This window comes from Pseudopodoces humilis, chromosome 4 (genome assembly GCF_049639895.1).
Source record: "Pseudopodoces humilis isolate 2021_Gansu_Grassland_sample_001 chromosome 4, ASM4963989v1, whole genome shotgun sequence".
Classification (NCBI taxonomy): Eukaryota; Metazoa; Chordata; class Aves; order Passeriformes; family Paridae; genus Pseudopodoces; species Pseudopodoces humilis.
Window position 1 is genome coordinate 24,874,095 of NC_142203.1, and position 17,689 is coordinate 24,891,783.

The 17,689-nt window shown below is 44.0% G+C and overlaps 1 protein-coding gene across 2 annotated transcripts; it reads left to right on the forward strand.

Moving 5' to 3' along the window:
- Positions 1-10,082: 10,082 nt before the first annotated feature.
- SLC46A2 (solute carrier family 46 member 2) lies at positions 10,083-17,612 on the forward strand. 2 transcript variants are annotated; one of them, XM_005530781.3, is made up of 4 exons: positions 10,083-11,438; positions 12,986-13,069; positions 14,738-14,894; positions 16,377-17,612. In XM_005530781.3, exons 1-4 carry the CDS (start codon positions 10,391-10,393, stop codon positions 16,432-16,434), a joined length of 1,347 nt encoding a protein of 448 aa, XP_005530838.2. In that variant the 5' UTR covers positions 10,083-10,390; the 3' UTR covers positions 16,435-17,612. The 2 variants fall into 2 exon arrangements, with proteins under 2 accessions (XP_005530838.2, XP_087910268.1); XM_088054142.1 differs by lacking the exon at positions 12,986-13,069.
- Positions 17,613-17,689: the final 77 nt, after the last annotated feature.

Consider the following 17,689-nt stretch of genomic DNA (forward strand, 5'->3'; position numbering starts at 1 on the left):
GTGTCAGCTCTGCAGTGAATTGAGAATGGTATGCCACCAGAAGCTGGAAATTATTCAGGTCTTGTTCCAATCTTGAGTGGGGGAGCAGTGGCAAGAAAAATTGATGGTGGAAGAAAAATGTGCAAAGCTCCCTTGCCACATTCTCTGTTACTGCAAAGGGCATGGGGAGCGTTGCATGGTGGGGATTTGTGTGGCAGCAGTGACATCTGCAGGGGGGATTGCACTGACGGTGGAGAGAGCTTCATTTCCAAGGACGGCTCCTGGAAGCTCAATCCCAGGAGCAGCCTGTCCATGGGAGGGACGTAGTGAGTGTGATGCCCCAGTCCCAGGGCCTGTTCCCTGCAGCAGCAGCCTTGCCACTAATGCAGGAAACCCTCCTGCGGCCAGCAGAGGATCAGGAAAAGATCCACGGCACATCTCACAAGTCTCCCATGGGGAGACAGTTGGGATTGGGTCCCAGAAAAAGCTGCTGTGCTTAGCATGCATACCCACTGCCCTGGTCATGCCCCTTCCTACAGGAGCCAGCCCTGCCGGGAAGCCACTGCTGGGAACAACTGCAGGCTCTGTGTTGCCTTGGCAGGCAGCTTGGTGCAGGACCGTGGCTGGAAATGCAGAACACTTGGCAAGGGGTCTTACTGCACTGAACTCTTGTTCTGGGGACTGTTGCGGGCTGAGAAGGTGGATGCAGAGCACAGGGAGGGAAGAGAAGGCTGGAAACTGCTCCTCAAAATGGGGAGGATTTCACACGGAGCCACAGCAGACAGACCAGGGCGATGCTGTCCTCATCAGGGTGTCACTGTGACTCAGAGTGAGCCAGGATGCTTATCTACAAATGATCCCCACAAGTTCTTCTTCCTCTTGCAGTATCTGAGAAATCTGAACACTCTTGGCCTTATATTAAAATAAGCATCAAGTCCTCAAGCTGCAACTGAAACACAAGTTACCAGGAAAATATTAGCAAAAACAACACAAACTTGGTTGCACAGCTCTTCACAGGACTCACACAGAGCTTCCAAAGTGTTGCAAGCAGCAATATTGCAGTGTTCAAAAGTGTTGCAGTCATTAGAAAGGGGTAAAGAGGTGTTTGGGAATCATTATCTCCATGGAGAAAGGTGGAGTTTCCAGATGCGCAATGGGAGCTGACTTGCTGAACAGCTTTGAAACCCTCACACTGTGTGGAGGTGGCAAGTATTCAGCCCTATTTAATTGGAGTGAAAGAAGGAAGATGCTAAAGTAGGGCACTTGCTCACTCTCTAAGGCTTGTTTGCTTGTAGGAGCATGGGTCTGGGGTACAGCACCAGCCCAAGGTGGATCCAGACTTTCACAGTATTACCCTTTCCTGTTCTCTGCCAACTCCTTGCCTTCTGCCATTCCCTTCTGGTTTCCACATGATGCTATTGACACCCAAAGCAAGGCTGGTTTTGGGCACCAAGATAAGACATTTCACCTTGCCTACAATGAGCCTCCTGACTGACCACCACTGGGAGGCCCTGTCAGCTTCCAGACTACCTCATTCCCTCCCTCCCTCCCTCCCTGGCTGGTTCCCTCTCCTCAGGTATTTCACTGGATTTACACTTCATTGCCAAGTCATCCCATTATCCATCCCATGGAAGATGGGTAAACTGAGAACCAGGAGATAAACCTTAAATGGACTAAATCCAAACATACCAAAGCACTTAGATATCTATATACCTGTAAGGGCCTTGCTCTTTGAGGGCTACACAGCACTAAACTCAGCTGGGAAGCTCATGGACTGAGCTTGGGCCAGTGTACTACAAAATGATGTACTACAAAATGACATGTTAGTGGGACCAACTGGAAAGTGTGTTGGGGGAGAGCCATGTGAAACAAAAATCTTGTCTTTGTTGCATTACTCATGCTGAAAGGGCATGATTTCTGCTTTTCTTTAATGCCATGTTGAGGAAAACAACTGTGGAACAGAAGGCAGACTGAGCTAATATGTTTTCAAAGAAAAGGGTAGTTTTCAAAGAAAAAGTTAATTCAAACTGTGGGATTTGATGTATAAAGAAAGTGAGGATTAGCAATGTGTGTCAGAGCAGAGTGGTGTAAACAGTGGAAAACAGGTAAATAGGGGAAAATCTTGCTGATGGGAAATTTTCCTGGAGCAAGCCATTTCAGAAGCCAGCTGAAAGCATGATCAAATAATGTTTTCAGCAGGGGTGGAAAGTATACAGCAAAAAGCATATTTACCCAAGCTCTCTATAAACCACAAAAAACCCCTCTTGCCAGTTACAGCATAAGTCTCACCTGCTGCCAGGTCTGGACTGTGCTGGTACAGGACAAGATTCAGCTCGGCTCTCCTCCTTGGACACTGTTTGCTGGGTCAGTCTTCAGCAGACGAGAATCAGGAAATAGCTGAATGATATCGCTGTTCATGAGCCTTATCATTTATTGACATGAGGACTCAGAGTTTATAAATCAAAAGATATGTCTATACAGTCTGTCTAAGCTTTGCTGGGTGTTTGCGAGGAATTTATTATAAAGATGCTCAAACACTAAAGCATAAAAACAGCATTTCAGTCCCCCAGTGGGCTCTATTTTTTCAATCTTGCTTAATTTCTTATTCCCTTCCTGTATGGAAATATTAAATCAGTGTGGTTTTAAAATGTCAGGAGCTCAGTTTATTCTCCAGGCATATTCCTGCTTTGCCCTAGGCTGCTCCAGTTACATGTCCTTGCAGAGGGTGCCTTACAGTTCATGGCCAGATGTTATTTGCTAGCTGCTAATAGTTCCCACTGTCATGTTGGAGGTGACCTCTATAAAATCCCTGAAGGTGACAGCTATTTACCCTTGGAAAGTGGTGGTGTGGAAGTACATCACATGTGTCAGTGAGAGGCACGATCCCGTATCACCCACACAAGGTCCTGGCCCTGTGGCAGCAAAGCAAGCACATCTACGGTGGAGCAAGAACAAGCATCAGACATCTGGAGGGAAGAGCATGCACATGATGTGACCCTCAGCTGTGTCCTGTTGGTCTTCAGCAAACAGGAGTGTCTCAGGTCCTGCAGTGACTGGTGTTATCAGTCTGTCAGGAGGTGAGTGTAGTTGGCAGTCTTCCTTGCAATAGCAGTCCTGGTTCTAAGCTGGTGGCCAAGGTACAAAGCCGTGCCAAAATGGGTAAAGTGTCTCCCCATTGCCCACGTGCAGTTAAGCAGGAGCTTTGAAGCCCAGAAAGTGCCCAGAAATGCAGAGGTTGTAGTGGAAAGAAGCAGTGCTGCTCTCAGCTAGTATGGCCACAGCATCTACACAATGGGGCATAAAAGAAAAGTTCTAGCTCAGCGAAGCATTGAATACTCCACAGTGCTGGAATGAAGCACTGAGGAAATAGCAAACACCAGTAACAGCAAGACAGCTGCTGTCTTGCCACACAGTTTAAAATTTACATTTATGTATATATATATATATTTAAATTTATCTGTTCTTCCGTTAGACACTGAAGAAATGCAGCCTGTAAGAAAGTTAGCAGCAGAAATATTGCTGGAAAACTGCCTAGATGTTCTGGCTTCCGTAGTGCCCTTTACCCAATACCCCTCTTCAGCTCCAAAATTTCCTGCAGATACAACAGGATCCTGCAAAGAAAGGAGAAGAGGTGCAGAATTTTAAGTCCATTAAATTTTCAATATCTTTTATATTAATTATTAATTAATTATTTTAAATATCTTTTACGGAAGCCCTAAGAACACACAAGATCTACCAAGGCCATTCATTCATTAGCTGCCTGGGAGGGTGCTAGCTAACATTCTCCAAAGTAGTATGCACTGTCTAGCTTTCTTGAGAGTCTGGAGCTGTCTCTGGGAGCACTTGGAGGCAGAGCTGTGGGCCTGAGGAAGTCCTGACATATCTTCCCTGTATTTCAAGTGTAGGTGAGCCCTCTGCATGGGTTGCAGAGCCTCAACAGCCCTTACTGTTTTCCAGGTAAGGCTTCTCCAGCACCTGGGCTGTAGCTTGCACACCCAGGCACAATTCTGCTCTCTTGTCTGAAGATGACACCATTGATGCCATTTTTCACTGATGCTCTGAAGCAAAATGAGCAGGGACATCTTCCCCACAGCCTCCCTCCCACCCTCATGGAGGATGCTGGTGCCTTTCCCTTCTGTCTCAGGGACCTCTCCAACCTGCCAACCCAAAACAAGCTGGATAATTATCCAGGTGTGGCTACCACATGTTATAAACAGGATTATCCCTATTATTTGCTGTGCCTTGTTGCACAGGTTGTCTGGAAATCCTCAGCTGGCATTATAGTCTGTTTGAAGTGAGATAGTGATTGGCATTGTCATGCAACCTTGTAGCCCAAAACCACCTGTGTGTGGGCTCTGCATTCACCACCACCTGTGCTGAGGGGCCTGTGAGGGGCCCACAGAGGATCAGATGGTGCTCTGTAATCAAGGAGATCTTGTTATTTAGTTTTCCGTGTTTTTCATTTCTGAGCTGCCAAAGTTGAGTAAACACACCCCATATGAGGAGCTGCTGTATGGAAAAAAGGGTGCTAAGGCATAGAAATGTCATTGGAATGTGCCACAGCATCTGCAGCTTTGTAGTCGTGTATGCTATTTCTTGGTTTTTGCTTTTTCTTTTTATCAAGTGACTGAATGTGTTTGAAAGGGTGCTCTGCTTAAAACAGTGCAGAAAATTTAAAAATCTAAATGACTGAAACCATAGCCAATTTCTGTACTCAGGACCCAGCCCAGCAGAGTAAATAGAGAGGTTGTGAGGAGTGAATTATCACGTGCCTGCTCTGAATGTCTGGGATATCACTGAGGGCTTACTGCAGGCCATGGCTTCAGTGTTGACTTTACCTGCCTGAAAAACAGAAATTTAGCCAGGCAAGGAGTTAGCATCTGTCAGGTGAAAATTAATGGATCACCATTAATTAAGGTAAGGGTGTCTCCAGAAGTTTTAAAGTAATATGTATCTTCTCTCCTCTCCAGAAAAAGCACTATGCATTGCACAGAGCAGAAATGCAGAGCCTATATCTTTATGCATTTATGATGCTTTTGATGATCTCCACCTCTAAGCCAGGAAAATTGAGTGGATTCATCCCTTTTCTCTCCACTGCCCTGATGTCCTCTGCCACCTACTCTTCTTCCTCTTGTAAGAGTCTCGGGCTTATAGAGAGATATACTTCCCTCTAATTGTACCTGGCTAGGGCTGAGTTATTTATCAAAGGTCCTATCAGACCAGAAAAATCAGTGCTCTTCTTGCCTTTGCTTGCCTCTTCTTCTTTCTTCCCCTCACTTCTAAAGATAGGTGATTTATTATGTCTTTCTCCTCCTTTATTCTATATATGCCATACTACTCTTCCAATATGCTCTGTGTGTTATCTTTCTCTAATTCAAGTTGACACTTACTACCAAGATCCTCTCCAAACTTATAAATCCCAAGTCAAATTTATGTTTCTAGAGAGCTTGCATTCTTTTTTTTTCAAAATATTGTTATTTAAATGTTTTTGTAGGCTTTTTGGAACCAATTCATCATTGCCAAAAAGTTTTGCAGACCTAAACAAAAACCAAAAATATGAAGCAGACCAGCAAAATTATTTCAAAATAGTTTTGGAGGGCACTTAGGAAGGGGAGAGAAGTCTGCAGGTTTGAACCAAGTTTTTATACATTAATGATTGTAGTTCATTCAGCAGTGAAATTTTTTAATAATCATGTTTTTGCTATAGCTATTTAATTTTTTCAGAGTATCCACTATTATGCAAGATAGGATTGCTTAAGCTGTAATAGTGGGACAGTTTATTTCATCCATTTTCTCAAGGCTGTTGCTGCCTGCACACTCTGAAAATTTGCAGTGCCTCTGTTCCAAACACACCTATACCTTGGCAACAATTTAAAAAAAGACATGAATATAAAGGAAAAGGAGGATGCGCACACACACAGAAAAAAATTGTTTAGTGTGAGGATTATCTGGGGCTTGTCTAAGAGCGACAGCAGGATTGGTTCTGTGGTCCAGCTGATCAGGCAGACACCAGGTACTGCAAGAAGCATTTTTTTCCTGCTTCCATAGAGGGGATTGATTAATCTTAAGGCATACAATTAGCTGTCAGGACTATTAATTGCCCAGATTCCTCAAGCTAAAGGGAGAAAAGCCAACTGAGCAAAAAGCATCTGTCAAAGGATGGTGTGTTTTTATTTTCAGCAGGTGATATGCCCACAGGAGACACCAACAAGGTAAGCAGAAAATTCTGAATGGAGAAAAATAGAGAAAACTATGATGACTGGTGGCAAAAGCAAGGGAACACAGGTAACTGGTGCTGCTTGGTCAGCCAGTCACCGTCCTGAAGGAAAACTGGACAGTGTTGCTGCACAGTGGAAAACTGCGACAGTGGTCACAGCCCCTTGCTGCTCTCCCATGTTGTTCTGAAAGCGGTGAAGTGGTGCAGAGTGCCAGCCTTTTCCAAAGGAGGGCTGGCAGACCTCCCTACCCTTGTTGGGGGTGGCCCCTCCCCTCCACGCTTCATGTCTGTGCACCACACGAGGTCTCTCCATGGAGCAAATCCCTCCTCAGCGTTTTTGCAGCCTGCACAAAACCATTACCTGGACTGCTCATGTGGAGCAGTGGATGAGGCCTCAAGGCATGGGGGAAGGGGTGCCTGTGTGCTCCCACTGCTTCCTGTGCTTCCTTTTCCTCCCAGGAGAAGCAGAGGGGAGCAGATGTCTCCATAGGTGATCCCAACATGTCTGATGGTGCTGCAGCTCCCAAATGCCAGACTGCTGATCCAGAGATTTTGGTGTCTGAGGCACCTCCAGGTGCACCTGTAAAGGCATGGTCCTGTATTTTATTACAGAGATGGTACACCTACCAGCTGTTGTGCCATAGACACCGGCACCCTGAGGTCTCAAACAACCTTGATGTTGTTTCTCAGAGCCACACAACAAGGCTGCTAGATGGTTTTTTTCACATTGTCCAGGCATTAGCTTCCACTGTCACTGGCTCTGGACCCAACAAGACAGCTACCTTGGACTAGAATGCTGCATCTCTGTGCCCCTGCCTTTCCACACAGCTCCCATTCTCCCTTCATCTCCCCCATCCTGCAAGCAGAACCACACACCTTGTGAGGACAGGGTCTATATATAATTAGATGACAGCCACAGCGGCACCCAGTCTCACAAACCACAGAGTGCCTTCATGAAGAATTTTCCAAAGGAAAACCAGCCATCACTAAAACAGCTGCTTCTCCCCAGTGTTTTCAAACAGCTCTCCCTCCCTCTGGGGCTGTAATGGGGCTGCAGCTCCATCCAGGATCAGACCCAGGCACTTTACTGTTCCTAGTCATGTTTCCTCACTTTACCACTGCCACAAAGCCACAGTGGAAAGGATAATCTGCACACACCAAGTAGGAAGAGGAGGAGTTAGAGCTCGTTTACCATCTTGGAGGCAAAATGCCTTGCCAGACAGGGATTGTAAATCACAGATCCCATTAGCAGGCTTAGGGGAGAGAGATGAAGAGGGCTTACTTGCCCACACTGCAGTCCTGGATATCAAAAGGACCTTTTCAGACAAGGAATGCTGACGACCAAGTTCCAGAATGCTGGTACTTGCCAAGCCCAGATGCCCCAGCATGCTGAAATCCCTATGGCAACTCTGTTCAGAAAGAAAAAGTGATGGAACTGCCATAAATTGTTTGGGGAAAAAAACAACAAACAGCAATACTGCATTTGAATGTTAAACATCACCACAGAGAAACACAAAATACCCCTGGTTTGGCCAGGTTGACAAATGTTGAAGAGTTGGTGAAACACGTGCTGACCCTGCCTCTAGTGGGCCTCTATTGGGCTTTCAGACAAGACCACTCCAGAGAGAAATGCCCTAAAACATTGTGCTCCTTCTCCAGTAGGCTACATCGTTGTATTTTTGTTGTTAATATAGTCTCTGATTCTGTAGGAACAGTTTTCTTAAATGTCAAGGGCCACTCTCTTAAGGCTCAACTATACTTATGCTACATGAACATATTTTAAAGCAGATGCAAATGTCCCTATAAATATTAATAGTATAAGAACAGGGGCCTCTAAAAATTACTACATAATAGTAATTTTGAAGACTACGTGGCATCAAATATGGGATTTGTGAAAATTGTTTTGCAGTAGTAAATATTTTGGAGCCTGAGCTAAACTCATACTTTAGCACTTACAGTTTTGCAATTACTGACATGGAAATATATTCTTCCATGAGATCTAGTTCTAAAAAGTACATTTAATGTGAGTGAACACACAGAATATCCTGGAAATACAGATGTAATTCATGAGATCACTAGTAACATTTATCACAGTTCATTAGCTATCTAGGCCTGAACAGTGTTGGCTCAATAAGCCAAGCAGTCTGGATATGCAACAACATGGGGAGGAAAAATATCCCTCATGTAGGAGTTGAGCAGATTTGCATTGTCTCGAGCACAGTGACTGTAACTTACCTCTGCACTCCAATTTGATTCCTTTGCACCAGACCCCATGTCCCAAACTGAAGTTGAATGGGACAAGTCATTTATCTCTCCCTGTAATTCTTGGGGGGAGACACAAGGCTTCCTGGGCGAAGTAAAACGAGACAATTCCTCTGGTTGCATGTGTTGCTTAAACTGGTCACAGGCTGATGCTTTGGGGTTTTCAGTAAGGCTATCCGGAATTTCAGTCTTCTAGAAATATTTCAGGGTTTGCTGAAAAAAAACCTGTCCCACTTCTAAAGAAAAACTGAAGAAACTAGAGACCTTTCTCAGCTAATCTGGGGAAAAGAAAAAAAGGCAACTGTTGGAATAACACACATAATTTAGATCTGGCTAAGAGTCTTTTGGTTTAACAAAAACAAAATCCTCTGATGAGGGTGGAATTATCTAGAGCAAATCATTCTAGTGGACAATTCCCCACTCCTATCCCTGTTAGATCCTGTATCTTTCTTCCCGTAATCGAAATATAAGCCAAAAATTATTGCACAACCAAAGAGAGTGAAAAAAAGAAACTCTTGAGCCGTGGCATTGAGTAAATGTCACCTGAGTCAACAAAGAGTCCAACAGATGGAGGTTTTAACATTGTTTTTTCAAATTCATCATTATTTTATTTTTAAAAATAATGACCATAAATCTTCCTAGGACAGATTGTTTTTCTGCCTGTCATGATTCATTAAACCAGTACAGAATGAGATCATTATGATTTAAGTTTGCATTTTTGAGACTGCCAAATATCCTCCAAGTACTTCCTGCAGCTGGGAGTGCAAGCATTGTCCTTGGAGCTGGCAGCCTGCTTGCACCATATCCTGGTCCAAGGGCTCCTTGTGCCTCTGGCTAGCAGCACTGCCATGCCCACGGGCCCCTGCTTTAGTGGGTCGCTTTACCTGCTCTTCAGGCAGCAGCAAAATTGGAAGCTGACTTCAAGCTGCAAGGCTTGAGAGTCTGTGGAAGTAAGCACCAGCAGAAATGCACAGCCATCTCCTTGAGGAGCTAGGGCTGGAAAACTCTTCTCCAGAGGTGGACTCTCACCCACCTCAGCTGGCAGCTGAGCTGCCTGATTACTGGAACAGGGTGTGTTTGGGTAAATCAGGACTTCCCTCACCCTCTTGCAAATTCCCACATTGTGGAGCCAAAGGATGCAGCAAGCAGAGTGGCAGCCACTGGAGACAGGTTACCAAAAACAGACATTTGCCTTTTTAATTTCTTTTTGGTGTAATTTCTTGACTTCATTATTGAAACAACAATGACATAAGGGGCATGATGTAGCAACAGGGAAGACAGAAGTGAGTAAAAGCAAAAAAGACAATGACATATTCATGTAGAAAAAAAAAAAAAATGAGCTGGCAGTAAAGGGGAATTCACAAATTACCTGATAGAAAGGCACATAGCTATTCCCTGTCCCCACAACCACTCTGAGAGTTCTCTGACACATGAAGGATACCAAAAGGAGAAAAAAAACACCCAAAAAGTCAACAAACAAAAAACAAACCACCACCCCAAATTACAGTAATTACTTCATCAGAGCATTTTCACTTCCTACTCTGTGAGAGAGAAATTCCCCAGGTCATCTGACCTCTGTTGAAACTACACCAGGAAGAGGAGCAGCAGCAGTCGACAAGTGCAGGGCGTTCTCCGGCTGTACAAAAGCCTCCCATGTGTGGGCCAGAGCTCAGAGCAGCGCAGGGATGTGCAGGTGTGCATTCACATAGCAAGGTGAGCTGCGAATATCTTGCCAGCGAGATCATTTCTTGCACAACTCTCTGGTCCTGTGCAGCCTGGCAGACCTTTTGCTTTTCCTTTCACTGCTTGTTTCCAAACATGCCTCCAGAGCAGAGCATCTGAGGAGCTGTTTCCCCACGTACTGTTTCCTCACGTGCTTCTGAAAGCAGCTCTCTCCAAGAAGAGGTGGTGACTGGCAGCGTGGTGGGAATAATGGCAATGAGGACATGGATTGAGCCAGTGGTTGCGGGTTCCCAAGTGGCCAGTGCCTTCTACGACACAGCACTGTTGCTGGTAGTGAAGAACTACTACAACCAGACCAACAGCACTGCTCCCTCCCACGTCCTGGAAGATGCTCAGCAGAAGGCTGTATCTAACTTTTATATCATCTACAACCTAGTTCTGGGCCTGAGCCCACTGGTGTCAGCCTATGGCTTGTCCAAGCTGGGGGATAGGATACATAGGAAGATCCCCATCTGCTTCCCTCTTCTTGGTTATTTGGGCTCCAAGACTCTCCTGCTCCTCCTGATCCTGCTGGGCTGGCCAGTGGAGGTGATGTATGGGGCTGCTGCCTTCAATGGCCTGACAGGAGGCTTCACCACACTTTGGGCAGGCATCATGGCTCTGGGATCCTTGGGGTCCTCTGAAAGCAAGAGGTCTCTGCGGCTCATCATTATTGAACTGGTGTACGGCCTGGCTGGCTTTTTGGGAAGCATGGCATCTGGCTACCTCTTTGTTGGCTTCAATGACCGCTATCGAGAAGGGACCGTGCTGGTGTGCTGCAGCATTGCTTGCTATGCCTTCTGTCTCCTCTACACCATTTTTGTCCTCACAGTCCCCAAGCCAGCAGCTTCCTGCCCAGCCAAAGCCAAGAGTGCAGGGCAGGTGGGTGGTCAGCCAGCAGAAGCAGCAATAGCAGGCAGTTCCCAACCTTCAGAGGGCAGCATCTCCACTCCAGTATCACCCTCGAAACTCATCATCATCCTGCTGTTTGTGGCAGCAATCCTCTATGACCTTGCTGTGGTTGGTGCCATGAATGTACTCCCACTGTTCTTGCTCAGGGAACCATTAAGTTGGAATGCTGTGGAGATCGGCCACGGCAATGCTGCTGGGTATGTGATCTTCATTACCAGTTTCCTAGGGGTACTCGTGTTCTCCAGATACCTGAGGGATATTACCATGATCATGATTGGAGTAGCATCGTTCAGCGCTGGCATTCTCATCATGGCCTTTGTGCGGTGGACATTCCTGTTCTACATTGGTGAGTTGAACAACCACTAACATGAGCAAATACACGCTGAGAAAGGGGTGTTTCAACATCACTGGAAGAGCTTTTTGCTTTGCTTCATAACAAGTCAGCAAGCAGGGAGTTAGGCAGATCATCACATGGGCAATTTGGAAGAAAGCATTCTTATTATTCCTTTCCCCACATCTCCCTTAGTACTCTTAAGACTCAACACTCTACAATATCCTGAGGAGTCATACGCTCCTGCCAAGGGTTAGTTTAAGGCCCAGTGACTTGTAATTCATCAGTTGCTCATGGACCATATCTTAGCAGAACAATGTTCACACTCTGGGGGACTGGGAATTGTTGCTGACTCCCTGTACTAGTAGGACCACATCACTGCAGCCATAGGAAGCACTTGCTCCTTCTGAGGTAAGGCTCAAGGCTACAAGAGAAGCAAAATGGCAAAGGCTTCCTATTATGTAACATCTTAAAATGTGATTTATTTTTGTCATATGAAAGCACTTACAGCTGATGGGAAACTTAATGAAACATGGGAGCTGTAAATATCACAATAATATAGTTTATAAATCCCACACTATATAAATTACTAAGGCACAGGTAACAATAGGTGGGGCAGCATCCCATGATAAAGGAAAGGCAAGTTTACTTTTGGGAGGTAATCTATGACAAAAAGCAAAATCCAAGAACTGCATTCATTGTGGCAGAGGTATCTCACAGAGTATTGTCTATTGCATGGCTTTAAGGTTTTGCTTCTTAAAGATGAGAAAGACCCTGGAGATAAATGTCTTGAAGTGATTATTTTGTCTGTCCCTAAAGGGAATGGGAAATTGAAAAATTAAGCAAAGTTGTTCTAAAGGGAAATATGATAAGATATTGTATTTGTGTACTAAGCCAAACACAATGAAAATTTTAAGAGCTTTTGTTTGTTTAGCCAATCAAGCTGGGGAATAAAAAATTTAAAAAAACAACAAAAAAACCCCAAACATTGCTTAATAAGTCAGCTCATCTTCATCCTGAAGACATGCTGCTACAGTGTGTAGGATGCTTATTCCCTGCACTGCAGAGACACCTTGGTACACTAGATATGGACCAAATCTTCACTGAAGCTGGTTCGGCTGACAGGAAGGTAATCCCAGCTCCCTATAAATTTTCACAGTAGAGACAGGCTAGAATACCAAGATACAAGACAGATGTAGTGTTATAAAGGTACTGTTCCAGTCAAGGCTGTGTAGCACAAGTGGCTCTCTCTGCAGGTTCAGACTTAAATGTTCATCCTCAGTCTCTCAAAGGAGAGTGAGGATCTCATCTACACTGGGACGTCTGGCTGAGAACAAGAGACTGTGTCTAGCTTGGGCAAAACACCTCTGCTAATGGGAGCAGTAGGTGGCTAATCTGCCTTGGATGAAGTAAGGAACCACATCTTTTTAGCACTCAAGGAATGAGAAAATGTGAAGCAAGGTGCCTGGACAAGCCAGAGGCATGTAATCTTCAAAAGCAGTGGCTGTGTTGGGTCACAAAGAGCAGGTACTGGTGATAACTCAAAATTCATTGCATTACAGCACGGGCAGTGATGCTCTTTGCCCTCATCCCCTTACCAACCATCAGGTCCATGTTGTCCAAGCATGTTGAGGGATCATCCTACGGTGAGTATTTTGGTTACCTTACCAACCAAAACCCGCTGAAATTCCTTTATTCAGCCTAGAGTACCAAGAGAAAGGTAAATCATTGCTGCAATCTGTGTTTTGTGTAATTATACCAGAACACATGATACCGCAAACAGGAAGGGAGAAGCAGAGAAACTTGTTGGACAAGATTCTCACATCCAATCTTCTTGTCCTTGGTTGCATCATTATTTATCCACTGAATTTTCAGCACATACTTCAAAAGATTACAATCAGTATATAGTTCAAAGGTGGGGAAAACAGCTGAGGTGCTGCTCAAAAACACAGTACTGCAGGACATCGAGTTGAAGCACTGTGATATTCACACCATTTATATCTGGCTTCTTTTACTTCCAGTTTTGGAAGGACGGATTATTTTCATCTTTTTTTCAGTTATGCTCTCTAAACATTTCTTCAGGTGTTTGGCTGTTTGTTCCTGTCAGGCATGATTTAACTACAAAGAGTAAGTTTTGCATAAAAAAAGATCCTTCTTGGAACAGCAGCTGGATATTTTTTTATCATTAAAATATGTGTTATTTTTTTTATTTTTCACTAAAATATGTATTAAAAATTAGTAAAATGCATTTTACAGCAACATATTCAGACCTACCATTTTTGGTCCAATGAGCTAGATATAGACACAAGATACAGGACTGGCCATTCATTCAAACAGTACCACAAGCCCACAACTCCTCAGACCTCCTCCAAGCATGTTTCCTCTGCATCCTTCACATCCTTTTCCTTTCTACCCTATGAACATGACACTGCTCTGCCACCAGCTCATTCCTACTGCTTGTGCTCCCTCAACATCCACCACAGCAAAATCATCTACACCTGCCACAAACAGCACAGCTCATACTCCAAATTAATCACCATAAATCAAATGTTTTAACCTCCACCTTGAGCCATATGGGCTGTGCATGGTAACAGCATCAGCCCAGACCTCGAGTAAGACCGTGCAGCAGAGCAGCACTTGCTTTCTGCTGTCTCATCTCCTTAGCTGGTGGCTGCTGCAGCCGAGTGGCTGCAGAAGGCTACCAGGGCAGCAAGCTCAGCACACAGCCCTGACCTTGCCCCCAGTCTGCAAGTCCCAGCAGGGCTGGATTACTTCCCTTTCACCCATTTATCATGACAGAAACCCTTCAGTAAAGAGTGGTTTCAACTAGAATTCAGTTTCTGCCTTTCTTCCATGAAATATACAAATGACACACACATCCCTATTTCAGGCATTAGTGTAATTTCAACCATGTGAACCACTTTTCTGGCCTAGGCCACAAGCAGACCCTGACTAAAATTTCTCCTGCCCTGAAGAGGTCAGCTCTAGACTATTCTTCTACCTCTAGGAAAACAAAACACTTACTGACTGGTTTATTGCTGCTCTTACAAGCAGCTACTTTTATATGTAGACTTATATATGTATGTTTAGGTAGACAGTTTTCCAGTTGAATCTTTCATCCGAAGCCTAAAAGAAGGAAAAATATCTTAATTGTGGTCTAGAGCAGAATTCCATTCTAGAACAGAAGCAGGTACAAGCTCATGCCATCTGGTGTTAGTGGAGCAATGGCTACACTTTGTGATCCTGGACTTGTCAAGGAGGTACCACAGCCGGTTTGTTAATCTCCAGTAACAAACTGTGTTCTTGTTTTACAGGTAAGGTGTTTGTCCTGCTGCAGCTGTCTTTAGTCACCACGGGAGTAGTGACATCTACAGTCTACAACAAAATCTACCAAAACACACTGGACTGGTACAGCGGCTTCTGCTTCATTTTGTCTTTTCTAGTTGGCTGCCTGAGTCTCATCCCTTTAAGGTAAGAAATAGGAAAGATTTTGGTCAAAAGGACACATTGTCTTTTCTCTGTGCTTCCTGATTCTAGGTCTAAAATACATCATTCAGACAGGAAAGTATTTTAAAAAGAAAAAATTCCCCCCCACCAACTGAATAATAATAATAATAAAAAAAAAGGCGAAAAAAAAAGAAACTTAGAGATTAGTTGACAAATATCAAGGAGATTCAAAGAATGAAAGTAGCAATGTCTAGCCAGTGTCTTTTATCTTATTTTTGTTTAATGTAACAGGAATTGCTGTAGGAAGAGTATTTGGCACTTTAAAAGCTAGTAATCCCAGGGGACAAAGCATTCACACAAATGTGTTTGATACTGTGAAAATAGCAGTAAGAAGAATGAAGGAATAACCCTACACAAAGTAAAGTGTGTTTTTTTAAAAAAATCTGTTATATATTACTTACCCATTGTGACAGAAAAGAATAATCTGAATCTCCCTCAAGTGTTTCAAAGATAAACCATTACCACAGTGAAGGAAAACTTTTACTTTTTAAAAAAACTTTTACTTTTTTTACTTTTTTAACTTTTTACTTTTCTGGTCCACTGAATTCACTCAACTGTACCACCATGGAGGGACATGAGGAACAATGTCAGGAACAACTTTTAAGCTCAAAACCAGCTAAATTTGAAGAGAGAAAGCTGGAACAACCCCTTTATCTACTTCTACAGAATTTTTGAAGGGTCTCCCTCCGTATCTCACTTTGTCCATTAGAGCCTTCCCAAGACTCTCCAGCTTCTTACATTACTAGAAAGCTTTTCTGTATGAAGTAAACTGTGATAATGTCTGTATTTAGTCCATATAACAATATTTTCATTCAGATATAAGGCATGTACTGGATAGGCTAACGCCTGATTCCAGGCAAAATTCTTGCCTAGCTCTGCTGTCGTTTAAACAAAATATAGTAGTACAAAGTCTAAAAGCACTATATATACTGACTTTAGTGGCAACACTCAGAGAGGAAGAAAAAGCAACACTAAGGAAAGCTCTACCATCACCCCTGTTTTATCCAGAGGCTTTCTGGGTCTGTGAATGCATTGACAACCATTGTCTTCAGGACTACTAGTGTGGGGAAGGCTATTTCCTACTTACCATTCCCCCAGCTCTGCTTTCCTCCTCAGATCTCCCAGACACAAAAGACTTCTTTCTTATGTGCAACCCTCTCTTTAACAGGGTTTGCTGCTAGCTACTCAAATGCTTTTTAATATAGGTTCCAAACAGAAGTACCATTATCAATACAAACATGGGTTAATAAAGGATGACAAATGGTGCCCATGTCACTGCTTGTACACAAGAAAGGCCGGTAGGTCATTGAGAGGAATCCCAGCAGCACTCAGCCAGCTCCAGACACCCCAGCAAAGTCTAGGAGATAGACGTGGGAAGGGCAGACTGCAGTTTGAGAAGCTAGTTAGCTAATTCTTATTATCTGCATGTTTTATTGTTCTTTACAGCTTTGTGGCCATCAAACAACGGTCAACCACTGGCTCCCTTGAGATTCTGACTGAGTAACAGAGGCATCTTCTCATTGTTATCATTAGTCCCTACAGTTACCAACACAACAGGACACATAGCATTTGTTTTTCCATTTCACAGCATGCCACAACCTCTTGGCCACTAAGCTTGCCCAGGAAGAGATGTTTGCCTTGTTATTTCTGCAGCACGCACCCCATCCTGCAGTGAATGTACACTGCCTATTGCACACCAGCAGTCCTTAGAGCATTCTGCTAGGCTGGTTAGCAATACCAAAGAGGGACAAGAATATAGGCTATAAATGAAAATGGCATTTCTAGACACATCATTCAGGGTGGAAGTGTAAAGCAGAGGATCAGTTTTCCATTAGTTCCTTCTTGTCTGTTAATTCATAAATCTCAGGGCAGCTGTGTGACTTCGGCTGAGGAAACAGGGCTGCAAGCCACATGCCATGTGCACAGGGCCATCAGCAGGATACACCAGCTCTCCACCTCCTGTAGATGTTATCAGCCCAGACAATTAATGTTACATACAAGACCATTAAATAGAGAAATACCACAGTAAAAATATGTAAGATTAACAGAATTTTAGTAATCCTTACAATAAAACACCCCCGAACAGATGTTCATGACCCTGATTTCCGGGAGATTGTCCCACTGTCCCTGGACAGTCCTTCAACAGAGCTCATGCAAGGACTAAGAGCTAATGCTGGTGTTTCAGCTCACACCACCAAGATGTGCTACTCCTGTAACAGGTTACAAACAGGTAAGTTCAGCACACAGCTCCTACAGGATTTATGGAGGTATAGGGACACTGATACCATGTAATAGGCACCACGCTGCCTCAGCTTTAATCTGGGTTGGAAGGGAATCTCATGCAACACAGCAAGTAGTGAGATGATGTCACATTAATCCAAACACGAGTTAAAAGTCTGGCATGTCTCACATGGATGTGTCTGCTTAAATGCTAATTGAACTAAGAAGGATTAAGCGGCTTCCAAGGTCCTGGACTAAGTAATGGGAAGTTAAAAGCCCTTAAATAACTGAAATAATCTGGAGGTAAATCAGGCAGCTTCAGTTTGAGCCAGAGGTATAGCAAGCAGTTGTTTCATCATTACACAGTCCCTTGCTCTTAGGAAGTTGCTACCACCCTGTCGTTTCCCTGCCCCCCCTGCCCAATCTTTCCTCAGCTCCTTCACTCTCAGTACCAGAAGTAATGCAGAAACAGGTCAGATAATTTCTAGCTAGATCAACTGGGGAAGAAGATTTTAGGGGAAGATATTTCTACAGTAAAA